This window comes from Rhinoderma darwinii, chromosome 7 (genome assembly GCF_050947455.1).
Source record: "Rhinoderma darwinii isolate aRhiDar2 chromosome 7, aRhiDar2.hap1, whole genome shotgun sequence".
NCBI classification, from domain to species: Eukaryota; Metazoa; Chordata; class Amphibia; order Anura; family Rhinodermatidae; genus Rhinoderma; species Rhinoderma darwinii.
Genome location: NC_134693.1, coordinates 30310278 through 30329932, shown reverse-complemented (window position 1 = coordinate 30329932; position 19655 = coordinate 30310278). Strand labels below are relative to the sequence as shown.

The window sequence follows — 19655 nt, the reverse complement described above, 5'->3', positions numbered from 1 at the left end:
GATGTGTCACATGACCCTCTTCCCATTGAAAAAACTAAAGTTGGATACAAAATGGCCGACTTCAAAATGGCCACCATGGTGAACACCCAGCTTGAAAAGTTTCCCCCCTCCCATATACTAATGTGCCACAAACAGGAAGTTAATATCACCAACCATTCCCATTTTATTTAGGTGTATCCATATAAATGGCCCACCCTGTATATATCCAGTTAATAAAAGGGATCACACTAATTACATTGTGCTATACACGTTAGAGGTTTTGCGACTTTTGATATAATAACTATACAGGCGTTACAATACAGCAGTGAAGTTTAAGCTATAATCATTTTAAATGATATCAAACAGTGCAAAATTACAATTTAAACAAATGCGAAAAATTATAGTACAGTTATTTTATAGATAACATATCTCATTCATAACAAATTATCTGATGATAAGGAGTAGAAAGCTCATGGCTGACTTTTTACAAGCTGTATATAAAGGAAAACTGACTCCATATAAATAAAAAAGCCCCTCTTCTGATGCTGGTACTTCCCAACCAGAACCGGCTCTAGGTATATGTGGGTCCTTAGGTGACACGGCTTCAGTGGCCCCCTATCTACCTCACCCTCGGCTTGACAATCGTAGAGCATGTTATCCATATAGACATGGGCCCACTCAAATCCCAGTAGGTCCTGGAAACTGCCCGTGCTTTCCTACTGACATTGGTCCGGTTCCCATCTCTTATAGGAGAAAAGAATGGCATTACCTTGCTGTTGGTTTCCTTATCTGTGTAGAAAAGTACCATGGGAAAGTTCATGCCACTTCTTTAGAAGGGGAGGCAGCCTGAGCTGACATGCATTATACTTGCCAAATGCTATAAGGTTACTATAAGGGCACGATACATATATACAGACATTGATACCTTTGTGCCAAGAGTTTAGCCTGTATGAGCATGTAGATTAAAAAAAACACTGTTCCCAAGTGGACAAAAGTACAATGTAAGCATTTAGTGCTCTGTTAGTGTATCTGTATAAATGAAAACGTATAGAACTTCTTTAAGTGGTGAAATTATTTTTTTCAAACTTTTCATCAAATATATTTAAAAAGAGAATTTGCGCTTGAATATGCATCAAGAAGAATTTTAATATCTTGTATAAATGGCCCAAATAACTTAACGCTCACAAATTCCGCCGACGTTTCCTACGCTCTTCTCCCAGTGGGCTTGTTTTCCTAGAGACATAGATGTAAATGGAATCTTCCTTAGATACATAGCCCGTGTCAGTGTGGACTAAGAGATAAGAGGCACTTTTGGGAAATCCTCCATTGTTTCTCTGTGTATGGAAAAAATGATATGAAATAATGATTTTGTTAATATTAAAATATATATTTTGTCTTGAAATATATTTATTGCATTCTGAGCCTGTTAACGGTGTCAGAGTGATACAAAATTGCTTTTCTTTACTGCTGACACTCAAACATTAAGTATAACAGAATTGAAACTTGAAGCTGTCCAGGTATTATTCCAAATTTGTACGGTGCTGTTAAGAAGTATGTGCCCCCTCCCAATGTTCCTATTAGTTCATATTTTGTCTCCAAACAAAATACACAAAAGATGCAGCAGTGCGATCCGGTTTCATCTTTTTAAATGATAGTTTAGGGGTTGTACAATGTAGATTGTAACTAATTAATTATGCAATTTTCCTTAAGTTCAATGAAGTAATGAGTGTATAACAGAAAAAAAGCTTCTCCATGAGTTCTGTTCATTTTGTACATTATATTATCATTATCATCATCTCCTTGTTACTCTCTGCACGTCTCTGATACTTTGAGCATAAAACATTTCTGACAATGGAATTCTGGCATTGAACCAGATCAGTTTTAACACTTATCCAGTAAATAATTAAAACATAAAATAAAATTAGAGACTAAACCATAACAAATAGGCAAATATGCAAAATGAGGTTGTAAATGTTTTCTAATTGCATTTATCTCAATAGCAACAAAACAATGTTTGCCCGAATGCAAGGAACAAAGAACAAAAAACAAAACATAGTAAGAGAAATGACACTGGCAAGACAAAAATGCTATAAACAAGTATGCTAATTAATAAAAAATAATTGCAAAATATAGTAAAAAATGTAGCACCCCCACAAAAATAACAATAACAACAGATTACTGCACAATAAATCCAATAACCAAAAAAACAAGGAAAGAATCTCAAAATTTTGTAAAGATAATTAAACCAATATCCTTAATCCTTAAAAAAGTAATAATTTTTAACATTTTTAAAGATTTGCATAAAACTTTTTGGAGGTAAATAAACAGTAACCACTTTGTTTTTACATCTAGGTGATTAGGAATGAAAAATGTGACTCCTTACTGTCTTAAACTGTTTTAGGGCACGTTGAGACGTGGCAGAATTTTTCAGCTGCAAATGTTGGTGCAGATTTGGGGCAATTACGCAACGAATCTGCACCAACATTTGCATATTTGACAGGTAATTCAGACGTTGCAGATATCACAGCGGACTTGCCACAGATTTCAGTTTTTGCATTGCAACGGCTGAAATCTACAGTGAAATTTCGCTTCTTCTCCACAATGGAGCAAAGAGCATGCTGCGGAGGGAAAATTCTCCACCGCAGCCTAATTTCCGCACAGTTATTTTCTGCAACGTCTGAACTAACTTTCCTAAAAATGTATAGAAAGAAATGAAAAAAAAGGCTGCTTCAGAATTCCACTGCGGACTGTCCGCAGCGAAATTCAACAGCAATTTCGCCACGTGTGAATGTGCCCTTAAAGTTTATTTATCATCTACACATATTTCTGGTGTTTTTATCTTTTTATGTTTTATTTTTAAATCAAATAGTTTTTATTAACACAAATTTTCCAGATAATACAAATATACATCATATAAAACATAAACACCCCACCCGCTCCCCTACCCCATCCCCCCCAGACAAAGAGTACTATGCACTTTATTGTTTTTCAAGGCACATCAGACATTTCTTCATTCCCCTACCAACCCGCCATCCTGTAACAAATTAGTATCCATCCTAGCTCACCAGCCCTACCGAGAGTGTAGTCAGAAGAGATATTGATGGCAATCCTGGAGTCTGTAGTCATGTAAGTCCACTGACCCTCAAACTTCTTTAATGCACCACGTCTATGGTAAATTGCCCTCTCCATCCATAGGATATTATTCATATTGGTTACTAATGGTTACCTCCATAAGGAGGTGCAGAAGAGTCCAACCACCGTGTAGCTATCAGCTTACGAGCTTGAGACAGCACTTTCTGACGGTCTTTTTAACTTTGCAGAACGACTACATTAAATATACTTTGTAAAAGTAAAAATCCTTCTTTAAGGGAACCTGTCACTAAGTTCATGCTAAATAACACTAAGCTCAGGTACTTAAAAATATATTGGTGTAGTGCTGAAACACATTGGTTTTTAGCCTACCATTATGAAGTGGACGTTTCGTTCATTACTGACCTGTCTCATGCAGCGTAAGTTAGTGACAGAGCCATACAGCATAGGCAAAAACTATCGCTTATACACTTGTTTGCGGCCTTCTTATTGTGCCTGGCTTGGGAAGATTAGACTAATAGAAGGCTTTCTTCTCTCCTCCCTGTGACTAACATATATGCCCCTATATGTGTACCTATCCGTGATCCTAGAGACTACGCTTCCTAAGCTGCACGGCCCTATCAGTAACTCGTGCTCCCTCAGATGGGGCAGCATGAGCTTAGAGACAGGTTCCCTTTAAACTGAAGCTCCACCCTTGATTAAAATTGGCTTAATGATCAGTATAAAGAAATCACATATAAAATCTATCATTTTTGTAATATACCTTTATTACGTCTTTTGCTTTTATCTACTTATCTTTTAAAGATTTATACATTTTGCAGTGTTGAAAAACGGCTTATGTTGCTATATGAAAGCCATAAATAAGCTGCTGTTGATGGATCTTTTATTGTTATTACATAACACTGTATAGTAATTTGACTTTATAATGGTGTCCTATTGTAAATGGGTTGTGGCTTCTTCCTTGCAGTCCTACTCATTAACACATTAATACCCAATGCAAGAATTATACAGAACAAAAAAATCGAAGCTCTACATTATCTGAGAAATAGTTGGCATGAAATGGCATAAATAGTTGGACATTCTTTCGTTTTCTTAGACTGCTTTTGTTCCAATAAGATGCATATGCTCTTGCAAGAAGTCACCTAACCAACCGAAATGTAGGTATGCTATGTGGACTAATGTCTTTCCTCTCTGTCTTGGCATCCTACAGGGAGGATTTACATAAAGTAGATGTAATGAACTATTGCCAGCAGAATGTGAGCCAGTGCCTGAGCTCACAGGGTGCAAGGAGCCGCGACAATGCTTTGCTGTGGCAGGTGCTGTTGCAGATGTGTCGGCAGAATGGGGTATGTGGAACACAACACTACAAATCTGCCTTGCATTACCAATGAACAAATGTCACTTTGAAACATCCATGGAGTGCTGTTTCAATATACATTTTTAGCACACTCAATCATATATTATGGAAATATGGTTTTCCTTAATTAACATTATGCAGATTGCTGTTATGCATGTGGTTTTCAGCCAAGAGTCCTGGTTTATAGTAATTAATTGCTGTGTTTGTGTTATTGTGGTGAAGAGATTAGAGAATATAACCAACCATTGTTTTTTTTAGTTAATGATTAAGGGATCTGGCGGCTCGTGGATTTTCAGCACCTGGCCCCGGGCGTGCTATTTTAAAACTTTATAAACTTTAACAATTTATTCTGGTGAAATCACTGAAACTGTAGATCATTAAGGAGTAATTTTACGATAATGTAAGTCATTGGAAATATTAATGTGCTGTAAAATAAAGGAAAATCTGCAGCAACTTGCTTCTGGTAACCTGTGAATATTAAGAATGATCCCTTATGGGCCTTATATAAGGAAGAGTGTAATGTTTAAAGCAACCCTAATTTTTGTCCTGTTTTCTGTGGTTTTGATATCACCTCTTCATTTATATTCGACATATGGAAAGAAACGTAACGTAAATGTCCCTTTTAACACTATGTCGTTTTTAGGTCCAATATTCTGGGCTGATTAATATACAGTTAGGTACAGAATTATTTGGATAGTGACAAGTTTTGGCATTTTAGCTGTTTACCAAAACATATTGGATATACAGTTATATAATCAATATGGGCTTAAAGTGCAGACTCTCAGCTATAATTTGAGGGTATTCACATTCTAATTTGAGGAAGGGTTTAGGAATTACAGCTCTTTAATATGTAGCTCGTTTTCAAGGGACCAAAGGTAATTGGACAATGATCTCAAAAGCTATTTAATGGGCTGCATGGGCTATTCCCTCATTAATCCATCATCAATTAAGCAGGTAAGAGATCTGGAGTTGATTCCAGGTGTGGCATTTGCATTTGGAAGCTGTTGCTGTGAACCCACAACATGAGGTCAATGCAAGTGAAACAGACCATCGTTAGGCTGAAAAATCCATCAGAGAGATAGCACAAATGTTAGGAGTGGCCAAATCAACAGTTTCGTACATTCTTGAAAAAAAAGAGCGCACTGGTGATCTTGTGAACTCCAAAAGGCCTGAACGTCCATGGAAGACAACAGTGGTGGATGACCCACAAACAAGCAACAACTGAAGACAGCTGCAGTAAAGGCCGGGCAAAGCTTCACAAAGGAGGAAACCCAGCGTCAGTCTTTGACAGCAAAGGATTCTCTACAAAGTATTAAAAAAAACCATTTTATTTATGGTAATGTTAATTTGTCCAATTACGTTTGAGCCCCTGAAATGAGGCGGCTATGTAGATTTAACGGTTGCAATTTCTAAACGTTTCACAGGATATTTTTGTTCAACCCCTTAAATTAAACCTGAAAGTCTACACTTCAATTGCTTCTCAGTTGTTTTATTTCAAATCTAATGTGGTGGCAGCAGAGCCCAAATCATGAAGATTGTGTCACTGTCCAAATAATTCTGGACCTAACTGTATTTTTATAAGGATCGGAGGTCAGTTTTTCTGATACAGAGATCCAAATCCCCTGCATAGATATAGAGTTAAATTATCAAATTCTTGGTGCTACATACTGTACTTTTATACATAGAACTCAATAATAAACTAGTATGCAGTGAGATCCTAATCTCTTACCAGTGGTGGGTGCAGGCAGCACAAATTTAGTAATTTATCCCTACGCTTATGTAGAAGATTTGGAGCTTCGTCCGCTAAAAGATGTATTAAAAATATATTTTTAGATGAAAAAAAATGGTGTTCAAGGGTGGAAATTCACTTTAATCTCGGCAGACATCCCCAATATTTCTGCAATATCCAATGATCAAGTCAACAAACTGGCATTTTTCTCGAGGGTGGATGCCCAGGGGTGTTCTTTTGCCCCAGTGAATATTAGACAGTTGGCAGATTTGATCTGTTCTAAAGGCAGGCACACATAGAAGATCAAAGTCAAGTTTTATGACAGTTGCTTGTTCTTTTTACTTTATTGAAATAAACATGGTGGTCTTCGGAGCCGAGAAGGCATGTTTATGGTGGGAGTCGTGATAGCTGTCATCTGAATGAGGGCGGACATCTATCTAATGTAAATAACTGGTATAAGTCTTTGGGTATGCTAAAAGCATTGACTCCTAACTTTTCTTTTCTATAACTGTCTAGTTTCGTTTTTTGTTTCTGTCTAGCATGCTTGGAAAAATGTTTGTGTTATTTTTTTTGTACCAGAAGATAACTAAAAAGTTATCATCTAAGGCTCTGTTCACACTGCGCTTGAGCCCTTTGTTTGGGATATACATCAGATGTATACATTGGGCTACATTCACCTGATGGAGGCCAAAAGAGTGTTCTTTCTTTGTATACAGGACTATGTTGTGCTGTATAGAGAAGCGTAGTCGTCTATGCTTTTCTGAGCAGAAGCATCTTGCAAAGAAACATACACGGTATATGGTTTCTTTTACATGGGAGCCCATGGGCAACATATGACACTGTATGCCTTTACAATGTCATACGTCAGAGCCTTCCTTCAGAGGTATATGTCGGGTGATACTCCTGACGTATACATCTGATGGAACGGGAAGTGAATAAAGCATACGTTTGAGGGGGGCTCCCTTATCAATAAGGATGTACATTTATTATTGCAGTTTACCTTTCACAATAGAAATATCATTGTTAATGGACACAGATTTATTTGAACGATGACATTGTTATTTTACATGATTGTTCTTCCTTTAGTGTATTGATGGGACTGATGTAGCAGATCTATTGCTCCAGGATTGCAAGAGGGAGAAATATCGAAAGGAACAAGAGTACAGCGAGCTCATCTCTCTAGGGGATGAACCACCTTTTATTCCTGATGGTGCACAAGTGGATCTTCTAACCGGAGAGGTTCCATCCACTGCTGAAGCTTCTGCACGGGCCGTGGAAAAATTTACTAACTTACTCTACTTCGGTCGAAAAAAAGCAAGTTGTCAACCTTGCATTGTAGACATTTTATGCTTTAATCACATGGTGGAAGTCTCTACTAATACTGTAGTCTCTTTGAAAAGCACAATCATTTTCTTGGCTATGTTCTAATTTGTGAATAAACCTTTCCTTCAGGTGCTGATGTTCTTCATGTGACACTTTTCCTTATCTTTTTACTTTAACATACCTTGAGCCTTTGACTGTTAATCCCCGATGATGACCCTAACTTATTTCCATAATTCATTCTCTACATTACCAAATGATGATCTGTATAAAATGTAACTTACAAAGTTATATACACTACCGTTCAAAAGTTTAGGGTCACTTAGAAATTTCCTTATTTTTGCAAGAACAGCACAGTTTTTTTTTCAAAGAAGATAACATTAAATGAATCAGAAATACACTCTATACATTATTAATGTGCTAAATGACTATTCTAGCTGCAAACGTCTGGTTTTTAATGCAATATCCACATAGGTGTATAGAGGTCCATTTCCAGCAACCATCACTCCAGTGTTCTAATGGTACATTGTGTTTGCTAACGATGATTAGAAAACACTTGAAAACCCTTGTGCAATTATGTTAGCACCGCTGTAAACAGTTTTGCTGTTTAGAGGAGCTATAAAACTGACCTTCCTTTGAGCTAGTTGAGAATCTGGAGGATTACATTTGTGGGTTCGATTAAACTCTCAAAATGGCTAGAAAAAGAGAGCTTTCATGTGAAACTCGACAGTCTATTCTTGTTCTAATGAAGGCTATTCCATGAGGGAAATTGCTAAGAAACTGAAGATTTCCTACAACGGTGTGTACTACTCCCTTCAGAGGACAGCACAAATAGGCTCTAACCAGAGTAGAAAGAGAAGTGGGAGGCCCCGCTGCACAACAAAGCAACAAGACAAGTACATTAGAGTCTCTAGTTTGAGAAATAGACGCCTCACAGGTCCTCAACTGGCAGCTTCATTAAATAGTACCCGCAAAACGCCAGTGTCAACGTCTACAGTGCAGAGGCGACTCCGGGATGCTGGCCTTCAGGGCAGAGTGGCAAAGAAAAAGCCATATCTGAGACTGGCTAATAAAAGGAAAATATTAATATGGGCAAAAGCACACAGACATTGGACAGAGGAAGATTGGAAAAAAGTGTTATGGACAGACGAATCGAAGTTTGAGGTGTTTGGATCACACAGAAGAACATTTGTGAGACGCAGAACAACTGTAAAGATGCTGGAAGAGTGCCTGACGCCATCTGTCAAGCATGGTGGAGGTAATGTGATGGTCTGGGGTTGCTTTGGTGCTGGTAAAGTGGGAGATTTGTACAAGGTAAAAGGGATTTTGAATAAGGAAGGCTATCACTCCATTTTGCAACGCCATGCCATACCCTGTGGACAGCGCTTGATTGGAGCCAATTTCATCCTACAACAGGACAATGACCCAAAGCACACCTCCAAATTATGCAAGAACTATTTAGGGAAGAAGCAGGCAGCTGGTATTCTATCTGTAATGGAGTGGCCAGCGCAGTCACCAGATCTCAACCCCATAGAGCTGTTGTGGGAGCAGCTTGACCGTATGGTACGCAAGAAGTGCCCATCAAGCCAATCCAACTTGTGGGAGGGCCTTCTGGAAGCATGGGGTGAAATTTCTCCCGATTACCTCAGCAAATTAACAGCTAGAATGCCAAAGGTCTGCAATGCTGTAATTGCTGCAAATGGAGCATTCTTTGACGAAAGCAAAGTTTGAAGGAGAAAATTATGATTTGAAATAAAAATCATTATTTCTAACCTTGTCAATGTCTTGACTATATTTTCTAGTCATTTTGCAACTCATTTGATAAATATAAGTGTGAGTTTTCATGGAAAACACAAAATTGTCTGGGTGACCCCAAACTTTTGAACGGTAGTGTATACGGTATACAAGGATCATGACTCGGTAATAACCTGCCTTAGACGGGATTCACACGACCGGGTCCCGCCCGAGCCCGAGTGTCGGCCGGTAAAATCGGCCATTTTGCCCGTCCGGTTTGCATAAAGTTTTGCATCCGTTCCGGGCCGGGCAGATCTGGATAGTGACATCAGCGGCAACTCCTGAAGGGGAATCCCCATGTGTTCAGGGATTCCGCTTCAGGAGTTTCCCCTCATGTCACTGCCCAGATATGGACAGAGACATCAAGTGCTCTGTCCAGGAGCGGAATCCCCGAAAACACGGGTATTCCGCTCCTTCAAGGAGCTAAAGTGGGGCTAGCGCAGAGCGGGGAGATACCTCCCCGCTCTGCTATAGTGGCGTCGCTACAGTAGTAGCAGCCGCAGCAGCAGCAGCTGCTAGCAGCGCCATGGAAGGTGTCGCCGGGCCAGGGCGCTTTTAACAAGCAGGGGAAGGGAGCCAGCGCAGCGCTCCCTTCCACCTGCTGTACACCCCGGCCCTGCCACACAGTGTACAGCGTAGCCATTCGTCCGAATGGCATCAACTCCTCCTCCTCACATGCACTCTGCGCTGAGGAGGAGGAGATAGAGCGCAAGCCACGGAAAACCCGGCCATCACTCGGGACACATTCCGGTGATGGCCGTGTATTACCCGGCCCCATAGTCTGCTATGGGAGCCGTGTGGCCGGGTACCCGGCCGAAAATAGAGCATGTCCTATTTTTTGACGGCCGGTTTTCCCGGCCGTCAAAAAATCGGTCGTGTGAATAGCCCCATTAGGGGTCTATTATTCCTAATGCAGCCGGGTGCCGGCCGATTTATGACCGGCCGGCACCCGGACGGGAAACCCTGTCGTGTGAATGAGGCCTTAGTTGACACAATACTCACTTTAATATGCTGTACTTTTCAGGAAACCTGCTCCTTCTTTCTACCATGACCTCTGAATTCTCTATGCTATCGAGAAGTATTTTTTTTTATCTTTACATCTTGTTCTCTGCCATCCAATCTTCAAAAACCTTTTATTTTAAACTGTTTACGTGTACTAATTTGCAGGGTTAGTTGACCTAATTTTGGTTATTTTCATTGTTAAAGGAACTGTTTGAAATTTGGGGAATAGGACTAAAGACCCTTTTACACGGGCCAATGATCGGGCAAACGACCATTCATGTGTACGCTCGTTCCCAATTATTGCCCTGTGTAAACAAGGCAACGATTAGCCAATGAGTGAGCAAATGTTTGTTAATCGGCTGATTCTTCTAGTTTATGTATCATTAAACATTATCTTTGTAAACAGGGAGATGTGCTGCTGACATGATAGAAATGTATGGGGACAAGCGATCGTAGTAATGAACGCTCGTCCCCACACATTACTGATCATTGCGCCTTGTGAAAGGAGCAATCGAGTGCCGATCAATGAGCTGTCTCGTTGATCAGCACTCGTTTTCACGGCCCATATCTGGCCTTGTAATAGGACCGTAATTAAATGTACCTTTTGTAAGCTCAAGTAAATTCTGCCACTCAGTATGAACTTCCCATGAAACAACTAATATATAATGCATCCAGACACATTGGTCATGACCATGTTTATCACGTGCTGAGATGGTGGATGACTTCTTTGCTTCCTTTAATGTGGTTTGAGGGTAAGCCAATAACCTCCAAAAGGTGTAGCAGTTTGTAAGGAACCATTACAGACATACCCAATGATAATCCTATTAATTTAATTTTGATAGGTTGGCTTGGTCTATGCACAAAGTGGGTTTCATATTAATGTAATGCTGCGCTATATATAAACTGCAATAGACAGAATGAAGTGTTGTTCAGGGAACAGCTTTAGCTTTTCTTCTCTTGAAGAAGAGTAATAAAATATTAATAAGGTGAAGGACCCAAACCCACTAATGTTATAAAACGTTAGTGGTTGGTGTGTTGGTGCATTGGCACATTATACAATTGACCTACTTTAGTATACAAGTATATATCAGATGTTATCATATATATAGCTCAGGTATAGCTTTTGCGTCAGGGCCCATAAACTTCATGAGCTACGCCTGCTGACTCTATAACCAGCCTATACTGTATTTCCAACCTCCATATCCTGATCACATTTTTGCCTTAGTTTTTTTTTTTACTTTTAGGTATTTATAGTCTATGGACCTTAAGAGCCAGGTTTCCTACATCACTTATTTAACGCAATCTTCTTTTTACTGCTGTTGTCCCTGTTGAGGCATTTTGCATTGTCTTTGCTAACATGTCATATTTTATAATTAAGGAGGCCCTCGATTGGGCGATGAAAAGTCAGCTTTGGGGACACGCTTTGTTTCTCTCCAGCAAAACGGATTCACGAACCTATAGCTGGGTAATGGCAAGGTAAATGTCATTTTATCTGATCTGTTATCATCCCCATCTTACTAACAACCACAGACAGGAAAGTGTTATTATGAGTGGTAATTTAATAGCAGCAAAAGGGGAAGAGATTATATTGTCCTGCTGAGACGATAGTCGGAAATTCTCATAATTAGGCAAGAGGGGAAGCCGGCTCTAAGACTGGTGATTACTTGTAAAGAATCTAGTTGCAGGAGGTCAGTCATTACTTGCGGAGAATGTAATTGATTGGGCATTGACTGTACAGAAAATTATTGAATAAACATAACATTCTGGGTGGGGAATTGATCAAACATGACTCGCAGATAGGCTAAGCCTCACAGCATGCACTATCTAATCTCATTTCCTCCTCAGTAAGGCTACTGATTTAGTAATTTAGTACTAATGATGGTTTTGTTGCCGTTTTCAGGTTTACTAGCACTTTGGCTACCAATGACCCCTTACAAACCCTGTTTCAGCTTATGGCTGGTCGCATACCACAAGCTGCAACCGTAAGTTTTTTTTTTTTTTCCTAATAATCACAGTGTTACATTGTACAGGCTATTGCTAGCCATATGCATCCGATTGTAGTGCTTGAGGTCCATCGACCTGGAGAAAATTGGTTCATGATGTGGGAAGATAATGAGAGCTGTCTTTGACTGGAAGCACTTAATATCGCAAAAGGAGATTTTCTGATATTTAAGTTCCTTGTGCAATGATTAAGGCCTACCTTTTGTTCCCCAGATCCTCTGATTTTACAAGCCCTCTGATTTTGAAGGCATGAATAGCTGGGGCCTATTTGTCCAGGCGGGGGCCTATTTTTTATACTGATGACCTATCCACAGGATAGCTCATCAGTATATGATCGGAGTGGGTGTGACACCCGGACCCCACACAGATCAGCTGTTACGGCTGTCTCTGTGTGCCAGAAGCTATGCAGGGTCCAGTCTGGAAGGAGAAGGCACTGTACAGCGGCCGAGCTGGGTTGCTTCAACTCTGTTCCTATTCACTTGAATTCACTTCTGGAGGCAGCCAGAACATCTGATCGGTGCGGGGTCTGGGTATTAGATCCCCACCGATCATATACTGATGACCTATCCTGTGGATAGGTCATCCGTATAAAAAGCAGCTCCCAGCCTGGACTACCCCTTTAAGGCATCTATTTATGTTATTTTCATGAATTCACTCAATACAGCACCCCCCACCCCCCCAAAAAAATAAAAAAATAAAACAACAGATCTATATCAGGAATCTGCTAATTTATTTCTATTGTAAAAAGAAAATGGAACAACCAGGTACTGTTATTTTAGGGGACCAATAGGGCAGCAAGTTACGCTATGCTATCCAGCACCTTGAATAAAAAGTTCTCTTGATGGAAAGCAGACACCCTTTTGACATATATATTATTCCCTCAGAAACCTATAGGAACAAATTTGTGTAAAAAAATGTAAACAAAAAACTGTATAGTCAAAACGTGGTGTGAACGCAACCTAATTGATTACTGCGAGTAGTAACACTATTTCTTGGATACCACTTTTCCCAAATGTCCTTGCCAGCATTTCCATACCTCTCTGCACATTTCTCATTATGGCAGCTGGGCACTAATTTCTGATGTGGTCCTCTACAAAGTTATTGTACTTTTTGCAGCTAAGCAAAACAAGCTATGTCTATTCTTTTGTCTTTTAATAGAGTGACCTTCGTAGACAATCACATCGAAGGGCTTGGCAGGGAGGATTTGGAAACATATTCTAAAATATATGACTGTGTACAAATGTTTCTTTTATATTAGAAACATGAGTCTGTTTTCACTTGGAATCATAATTATTTAAAATGTTGGCCATAGATCTTTTCAAAAACAAAATGATGTAGATACATAAGAGTTCTGGCCTTAAATAGGGCAAATCAAAGAACATGTGTGTGTGCCAGGCACCAAAGTTTGAAAAACCCCAAGGTGATGAAAATGCTCCTTAATTACAGTTACTTGGCAGGTTACCGTGGATAACACAGTTATTTCTTAAAGTACATTGGAGCACAGATGGTAAACACAGTAAAATTGAAGCCAAAAGGTTTCCATGGTCATTTGAAAAACAGACATTGCTTAAGATTCCTTAGAAAATAAAAAAAAGTCACTTGTTTAACTTTTTTGTTACATAAAATGGAGCATTGACCATCATTTTGAAATGAGGTATATGTGGTCCAATCTGACCTCATACCCATCCTATACATCCTTTTTCCCCCAAATAATAGACACAAGGGGTAAGGTAAACTTTATACTGATTCTTCAGTCTATCGGGAACTAAATAGAGAACAAAGAGGATTTCCTCCAAAATGTAGTTTCTCTGTCAAATTAAATTGGTTGTCTAATTAAGACATTCCTTGTCCATATGTCCAATTAGGGCATGTGGACATCATGAGGGGGGGTCGTTCCTTATTATACGGAGTTAAGAGCTGCTCATAAGCAGAGGCTCTCGCTCTGCTGGACTAGAGAAATCCATGTGTCTAAATGGACACCATGTTATATTTCATTACCTCTGATGGCTGCCCCATATACTCCCGGCATGATCACTTGATTTGCAGGGTGTGTTGGGATCCGGACACCATATTAAAGGCGTTGTCCATGGCGCGACAACCCTTTTAAGTAAAAAAATGTATTTCGAGGTTTGTTATGTATATCTGTATTTCGAAAAGCTGTACGGCAAACAATATGTCCGCCGTTGCAGAACTCAAAGGGGCTTTCACACAAATATCAGAGATCACAAGATATATCACTGCATCAAAGTCGTAGCAAGCCTTTCCTTTACTCGGGGCAAAGGTTCAGTTTGATGCCCAAGCCCTGTATTTAGATGGCTTGTTGGTGCTCACCAGCACTTCCCTAGCTACAACTCTGCACTGCATAACTAGAGAGATTTGTAATTCAGGGCTGTAAAAAAAATAGTGTCTGACAACCCTTTATGAGCTGTAAGAGCAGCCATATTGGTTGTCACCAAGCTGTCAAGAAATGGCAAGTAGAATTGTTTGCAACTTGAAGTGAACAACTCATGTAGTGGCGATTTGGGGGAAAGTGTCCATTAAAGAGCCTTGAAACATGACCAGGAATATCAGTCATACCTGAGACACCCATCTGTAGACATGTGTTTCATAGTTTTTTCTCCTCGTCAGTACAGGGCAGGGTACTGGTTGGCTGGGTGAAATGCCTTTGACACAGTTCTTGTAGAGGGACTAGTTCTCCCAGTGGGAGCGTCAACTTTTGCAAGAAGTCTTTTCTTCCTTCTGGAGGAGAACTTATTTGCATACTCTTTTCCCAGGGAGCTTTGACTGTAAGACTTCCTACACCAGTTGGATCTCCGCAAGAGAACCAGTACCCCCAGGGAGCAAGAATATAATAGTTTTGTTTAATTTTACTGTCATCTCCTCAATAGTGTTCAGCCTACAACATGTTTATTTCAGTGTGATGAATACAGATTGGGATAAGTAAGACCATACTGCTAATGTCGCCGAACATAGTTGACGCACCAGGTCTAACTGGAAACATTGGACCTTCTGGCTTGGTGTGAAGATGTAAGGTTCTAGGGAAAGGTCAAATGTCTATTCTGGTTGCCATATCATTCATCCATGTCTGTTCAGACTCTTTGTTTCTAATGTTTAATTTTTATTCTCCTAAAAAACAGTGCAGCGGGGATAAGAAATGGGGAGACTGGAGACCACATTTGGCTGTAATTCTGTCCAACCAGATGTCTGATGTAGAGCTGAACCAACGTGCTATTATCACCATGGGTGACAATCTAGGTAAGATTTTTTCTCAATACAATATGCATAGGAAATTATGTTTTATTTTAGGGATGATGTTTACTTTAGATGTCTTCTGAATAGTATAGGTTTTCTCTGCAATGGAGATGCTATCTAGAGTTTATTTCCACAGAGATTCATTAACCCCCTCCCGCCGACCTATGTAAATAAATGGGCTAGTGGCGCTGTCCCCTTGCCCCTAGCCTGTTAATCTAGGTGCGGCCTTTGATGGCACTGTATGCTCCTGCACACAGTGCCATTGGCAGGATCGTTCTGTGACACTGACAGATGAATCATGTACTGTGTACATATTGAGTGTTGTGCTCTTGAATGCAGAAGCTGCTGCTTCTGCATTCAGGTGGCTGCTAGGCAACCTCTTGACATCATTATTGATGTCAGAGGGATTCCCTGTGCAGAAGGAGACTTGACGGCGAGTGATCAAATGGGCTGTCACTACCACGCGCACACGCACACGCACACGCACACACACACACACACACACACACACACACACACACACACACTCACCAGTATCAGGCCTCATGCATGACACAAAAACATTTTGCATTGGTGTCAGGTGCTCAGGCATTAATATTTTCAATTCCTTCATTATGTTTGTGACATCAAACATACAATAATTTCCCCCAGCAACCAATTTCTGTCTATTCTGTACCTGGATGATTATCACCGATGTTCACATGCTGTGTCTACAGCTGAGGGCCTGTTCACATCACCGTTCATTTCCGTTCCGGGGTTCAGTCGGAGGTTTCAGTCGGGTGAACCCCGCAACGGAAAGTGAAACAGAAAAATCTTCTAATTCTCCCGTGCATAGAGGTGGCAAAAATGTGTAATGTATGACGTAGCTATAGGGCCGAGACCATATTATGCATGTATCACCCTCTCTTAAGGCCTGTTCACATCACCGTTCATTTCCGTTCCGGGGTTCCGTCTGAGGTTTCCGTCGGTGAACCCCGCAACGGAAAGTGAAAGCACAGCTTCGTTTCAGTCACCATTGATCTCAATGATGACGCGGAAACATCGCTAATGCTTTCCGTTCGTCACCATTCTGGCAGATTTCCGGTTTTCCGACGGAATCAATATTGGAGTCGACTGCGCTATTGATTCCGTCGGAAAACCGGAAACCTGCCGGTATGGTGATGAACGGAAAGCATTAGCGATGTTTCCGTCACTACTGAGATCAATGGTGACTGAAACGGAAGCTGTGCTTTCACTTTCACTTTCCATTGCGGGGTTCACCCGACGGAAACCTCAGACGGAACCCCGGAACGTAAATGAACTGTGATGTGAACAGGCCCTAAGAGAGGGTGATACATGCATAATATGGTCTTGGCCCTATAGCGACGTCATACGTTACACATTTTTGCCACCTCTATGCACGGGAGAATTAGAAGATTTTCCTGTTTCTGACAGTTATTCCTTAAACAAGACCTGCAAAATAAAATTATTTCAGCTCCAGTTTTCAATAATACAAAAGGCCAAAGTGTCCTGCAAAAAAAAATAAAAAAATTGGGGTAGGCTTAAAAAAAAAACAAAAAAACTTTGCATCTTTTGAATGCAGAATTACAAAAGGAGAAGTTTTGCTCTGGGCATCAAGGACCAAAACCCCACGGTCATGAAAGGGTTTAGATAAATCTATGACATAGAAAATCCATATGTGAGCCCTTTTGTTAAACATTCTCCATATCTAAATGGTGCATATATTCTATGTAGTGTAAATTGAGGTCCAGCTATAGGTGTATGGGTGTCTTTGGACTTAGGATTCAAAGTGTTCTCCCTGTATAGCCACCACTCATAGAGCACGTTTACTCAGATCACCATGAGCCCCCACAGCCCAGTGGTCCCTGGCAACTGCCCAGGTTTGTCTAGTACTGAGGCCAGCCCTGTCAAGATTAGCCCTTGTGTCTGCAATGGGGCCCTTGGAGGCTCCGACTTAATACCCTTTCCATTTGGGCAGTGCACACATGTGCGTGGTTCTCCATCTGTAGAGGAACCATAACTGATCTAAAGGTTATGCCAGGATGGAAGCTGAGAAAGGCCATGTTCACATCTGGTGGGAGGCTTCAGTATAGTTTCCGGCAAAACCACAGACACCCCAACGGAAACCCAACGGAAAGCATTATTGTCAATGGGTTCTGTCAGTAGCCGGTGGTGCTTGTCGTGCAACGGAACGGAACCGGCACTTCCGGTATTTCCGAGGTTATGCTTTTCTGACAGGATAGAACAATGGAAAGCCAAAGACTGGTGTAAACCCAGCCTAAGGAAGTTGGTTGTGAACAAGTTTTTTCTGAGGAGCACTGCACTTAAGCCAAGTTTACATTGTGTTTTTGCCTTCCGTTCGAGGTATATGCATAAAATGTGTTACTAATATCTTAGGTGCTTCCCTCACATGGATACATTGATTAAATCTCTAATGTCATTGGAATATCCTCTCTCGTAATAGAAAAGAATGAATGTCCATGCTAATGGGTTAAACTCTGATCTTTTTTTAAAGTTTTATTATTTTTACGGTCTTCCCTTGTAAGCAGAAAATGTACATCAAAACTGCTGCAGACATGATTTTGACCCCTGGAAAAATAAATAGATTACCCTGGAGGATAATTAGCAGTCTATATATTATGTTTGCATACTGTGCTTGGCCCAGCTCCGATGCATCTGCATTGAATATGCATTTTCTATAGGTCAGTTGGGGACATAGAGCTACCTGATAATTTTTTTTCCGTACAGTATTAATTGGCTTTCAGATCACATTTAGGGGGAAAAAAAAGTATATAATACAGGCAAACGCATTTACATCACTGCATTTTGTACCAAAATACATTAGTAGCACTTTTGATCTAATCTATGAATCAATTTGCATCTGTTTGCTAGTAATTTGCAACAGTTCTGTCCTGATGTTTTTCTTTGCAGCCTAACTTTTATGTAAAACAGCTTAGCTAAATTTTCCCAGTGTCATTTGCCAGGATAACAAAAATCGGTGGTCATTTAGGCGAGGTGTTAAATGTATTCCACCAAGTTATTGAAGTCTCATTCTATTAATTTAAATATTTTAGACTGGTATAAAGTATAAATAATCCAACCAGAGCAATCTATGTATGAAATTTGTACTCTGATTTCATCCCACACTCATTGTAGAAATTCTATTTGTAAACATCCTATTAAGAGAGTAAACAGATGGGTGCCCCCCATCCAGGACCCTTATCTATTAGACCAAATTCAGATGAGCGTATATCTCATCTATGTGACTGTAGTTTTTTTTAACGGCTGTCACGCGGACACATGTATTTCATTGGCGCCGTTCACACAGCCATTGTTTTAACGGACCGTATGAAAAGCATGTTTTTTTTCGGCCGTTTTCACGGATCCCCCAATAGACTCAAGTCTATGAGGGATCCGTGAAAACAGGTCCCGCACGGGTCCGACTCGGACGTGAAAAATGACAGTTTTTCACGTCCGAGTTTGCACTCGTTCGTGTGAATCAGGTCTTACACAGAGCGGGGAACAGCTACAAAGAGTGTCTGTCACTCATGCACTTTTTACCTGTGGTGGCGCTGCAGTGGAATCGATCACTTAGTGGTGGGTTCCCACGCAGTTTACAGCGGATTGCTGGGGGTCAACCTTGGGACACCCTATGATCAGCTTATTGTAACCCCCTTTAACCCCAACCCTCCGCAGCCACTTTTCGGTTTTTCATTTTCGCATTTTCCTCCCCACCTTTCAAAAGCTATAATTATTTTCTGTTGATATAGCCCTGTTTTTTGCAGGACGAGTTGTCGTTTTTTACAGCACAATTTATTGTACCATGTACTGGGAAACTGGAAACAATTTCTTTGTGGGGTGGAATGGATCTAAAACAGTGATTCCTCATTGTTTTTTGGGTTTAGTTTTTACAGTGTCCTACCGTGTTGTGAAAATGACATGTTAACTTTATTTTGCTGGTTAGTACAACTATGGCGATACCAATTTTTTTCCCCTCTGTGGCATTCTGGTGGGTGGGTGGGGGGGGGGGGGTTATCTATATTCTAACACAATTAATAAGGTGTATGATATCAGATTGTGACATTACACAGTATCTTTAGGGTTTTATTAAAAATTTCATACTACTGCTTA

General features: G+C 40.3%; 1 protein-coding gene across 4 annotated transcripts in view; it reads left to right on the top strand.

Moving 5' to 3' along the window:
- SEC16B (SEC16 homolog B, endoplasmic reticulum export factor) overlaps positions 1–19655 on the top strand; it is a 150991-nt gene that overhangs the window by 25256 nt on the left and 106080 nt on the right. For all 4 annotated transcript variants that reach the window (XM_075833088.1, XM_075833086.1, XM_075833087.1 and 1 more), the window contains 5 exons: positions 4280–4415; positions 7242–7469; positions 11650–11747; positions 12172–12253; positions 15410–15527. In XM_075833088.1, the coding sequence (XP_075689203.1) occupies positions 4280–4415; positions 7242–7469; positions 11650–11747; positions 12172–12253; positions 15410–15527 (662 nt within the window). The remainder of the gene's footprint in view (positions 1–4279; positions 4416–7241; positions 7470–11649; positions 11748–12171; positions 12254–15409; positions 15528–19655) is intronic.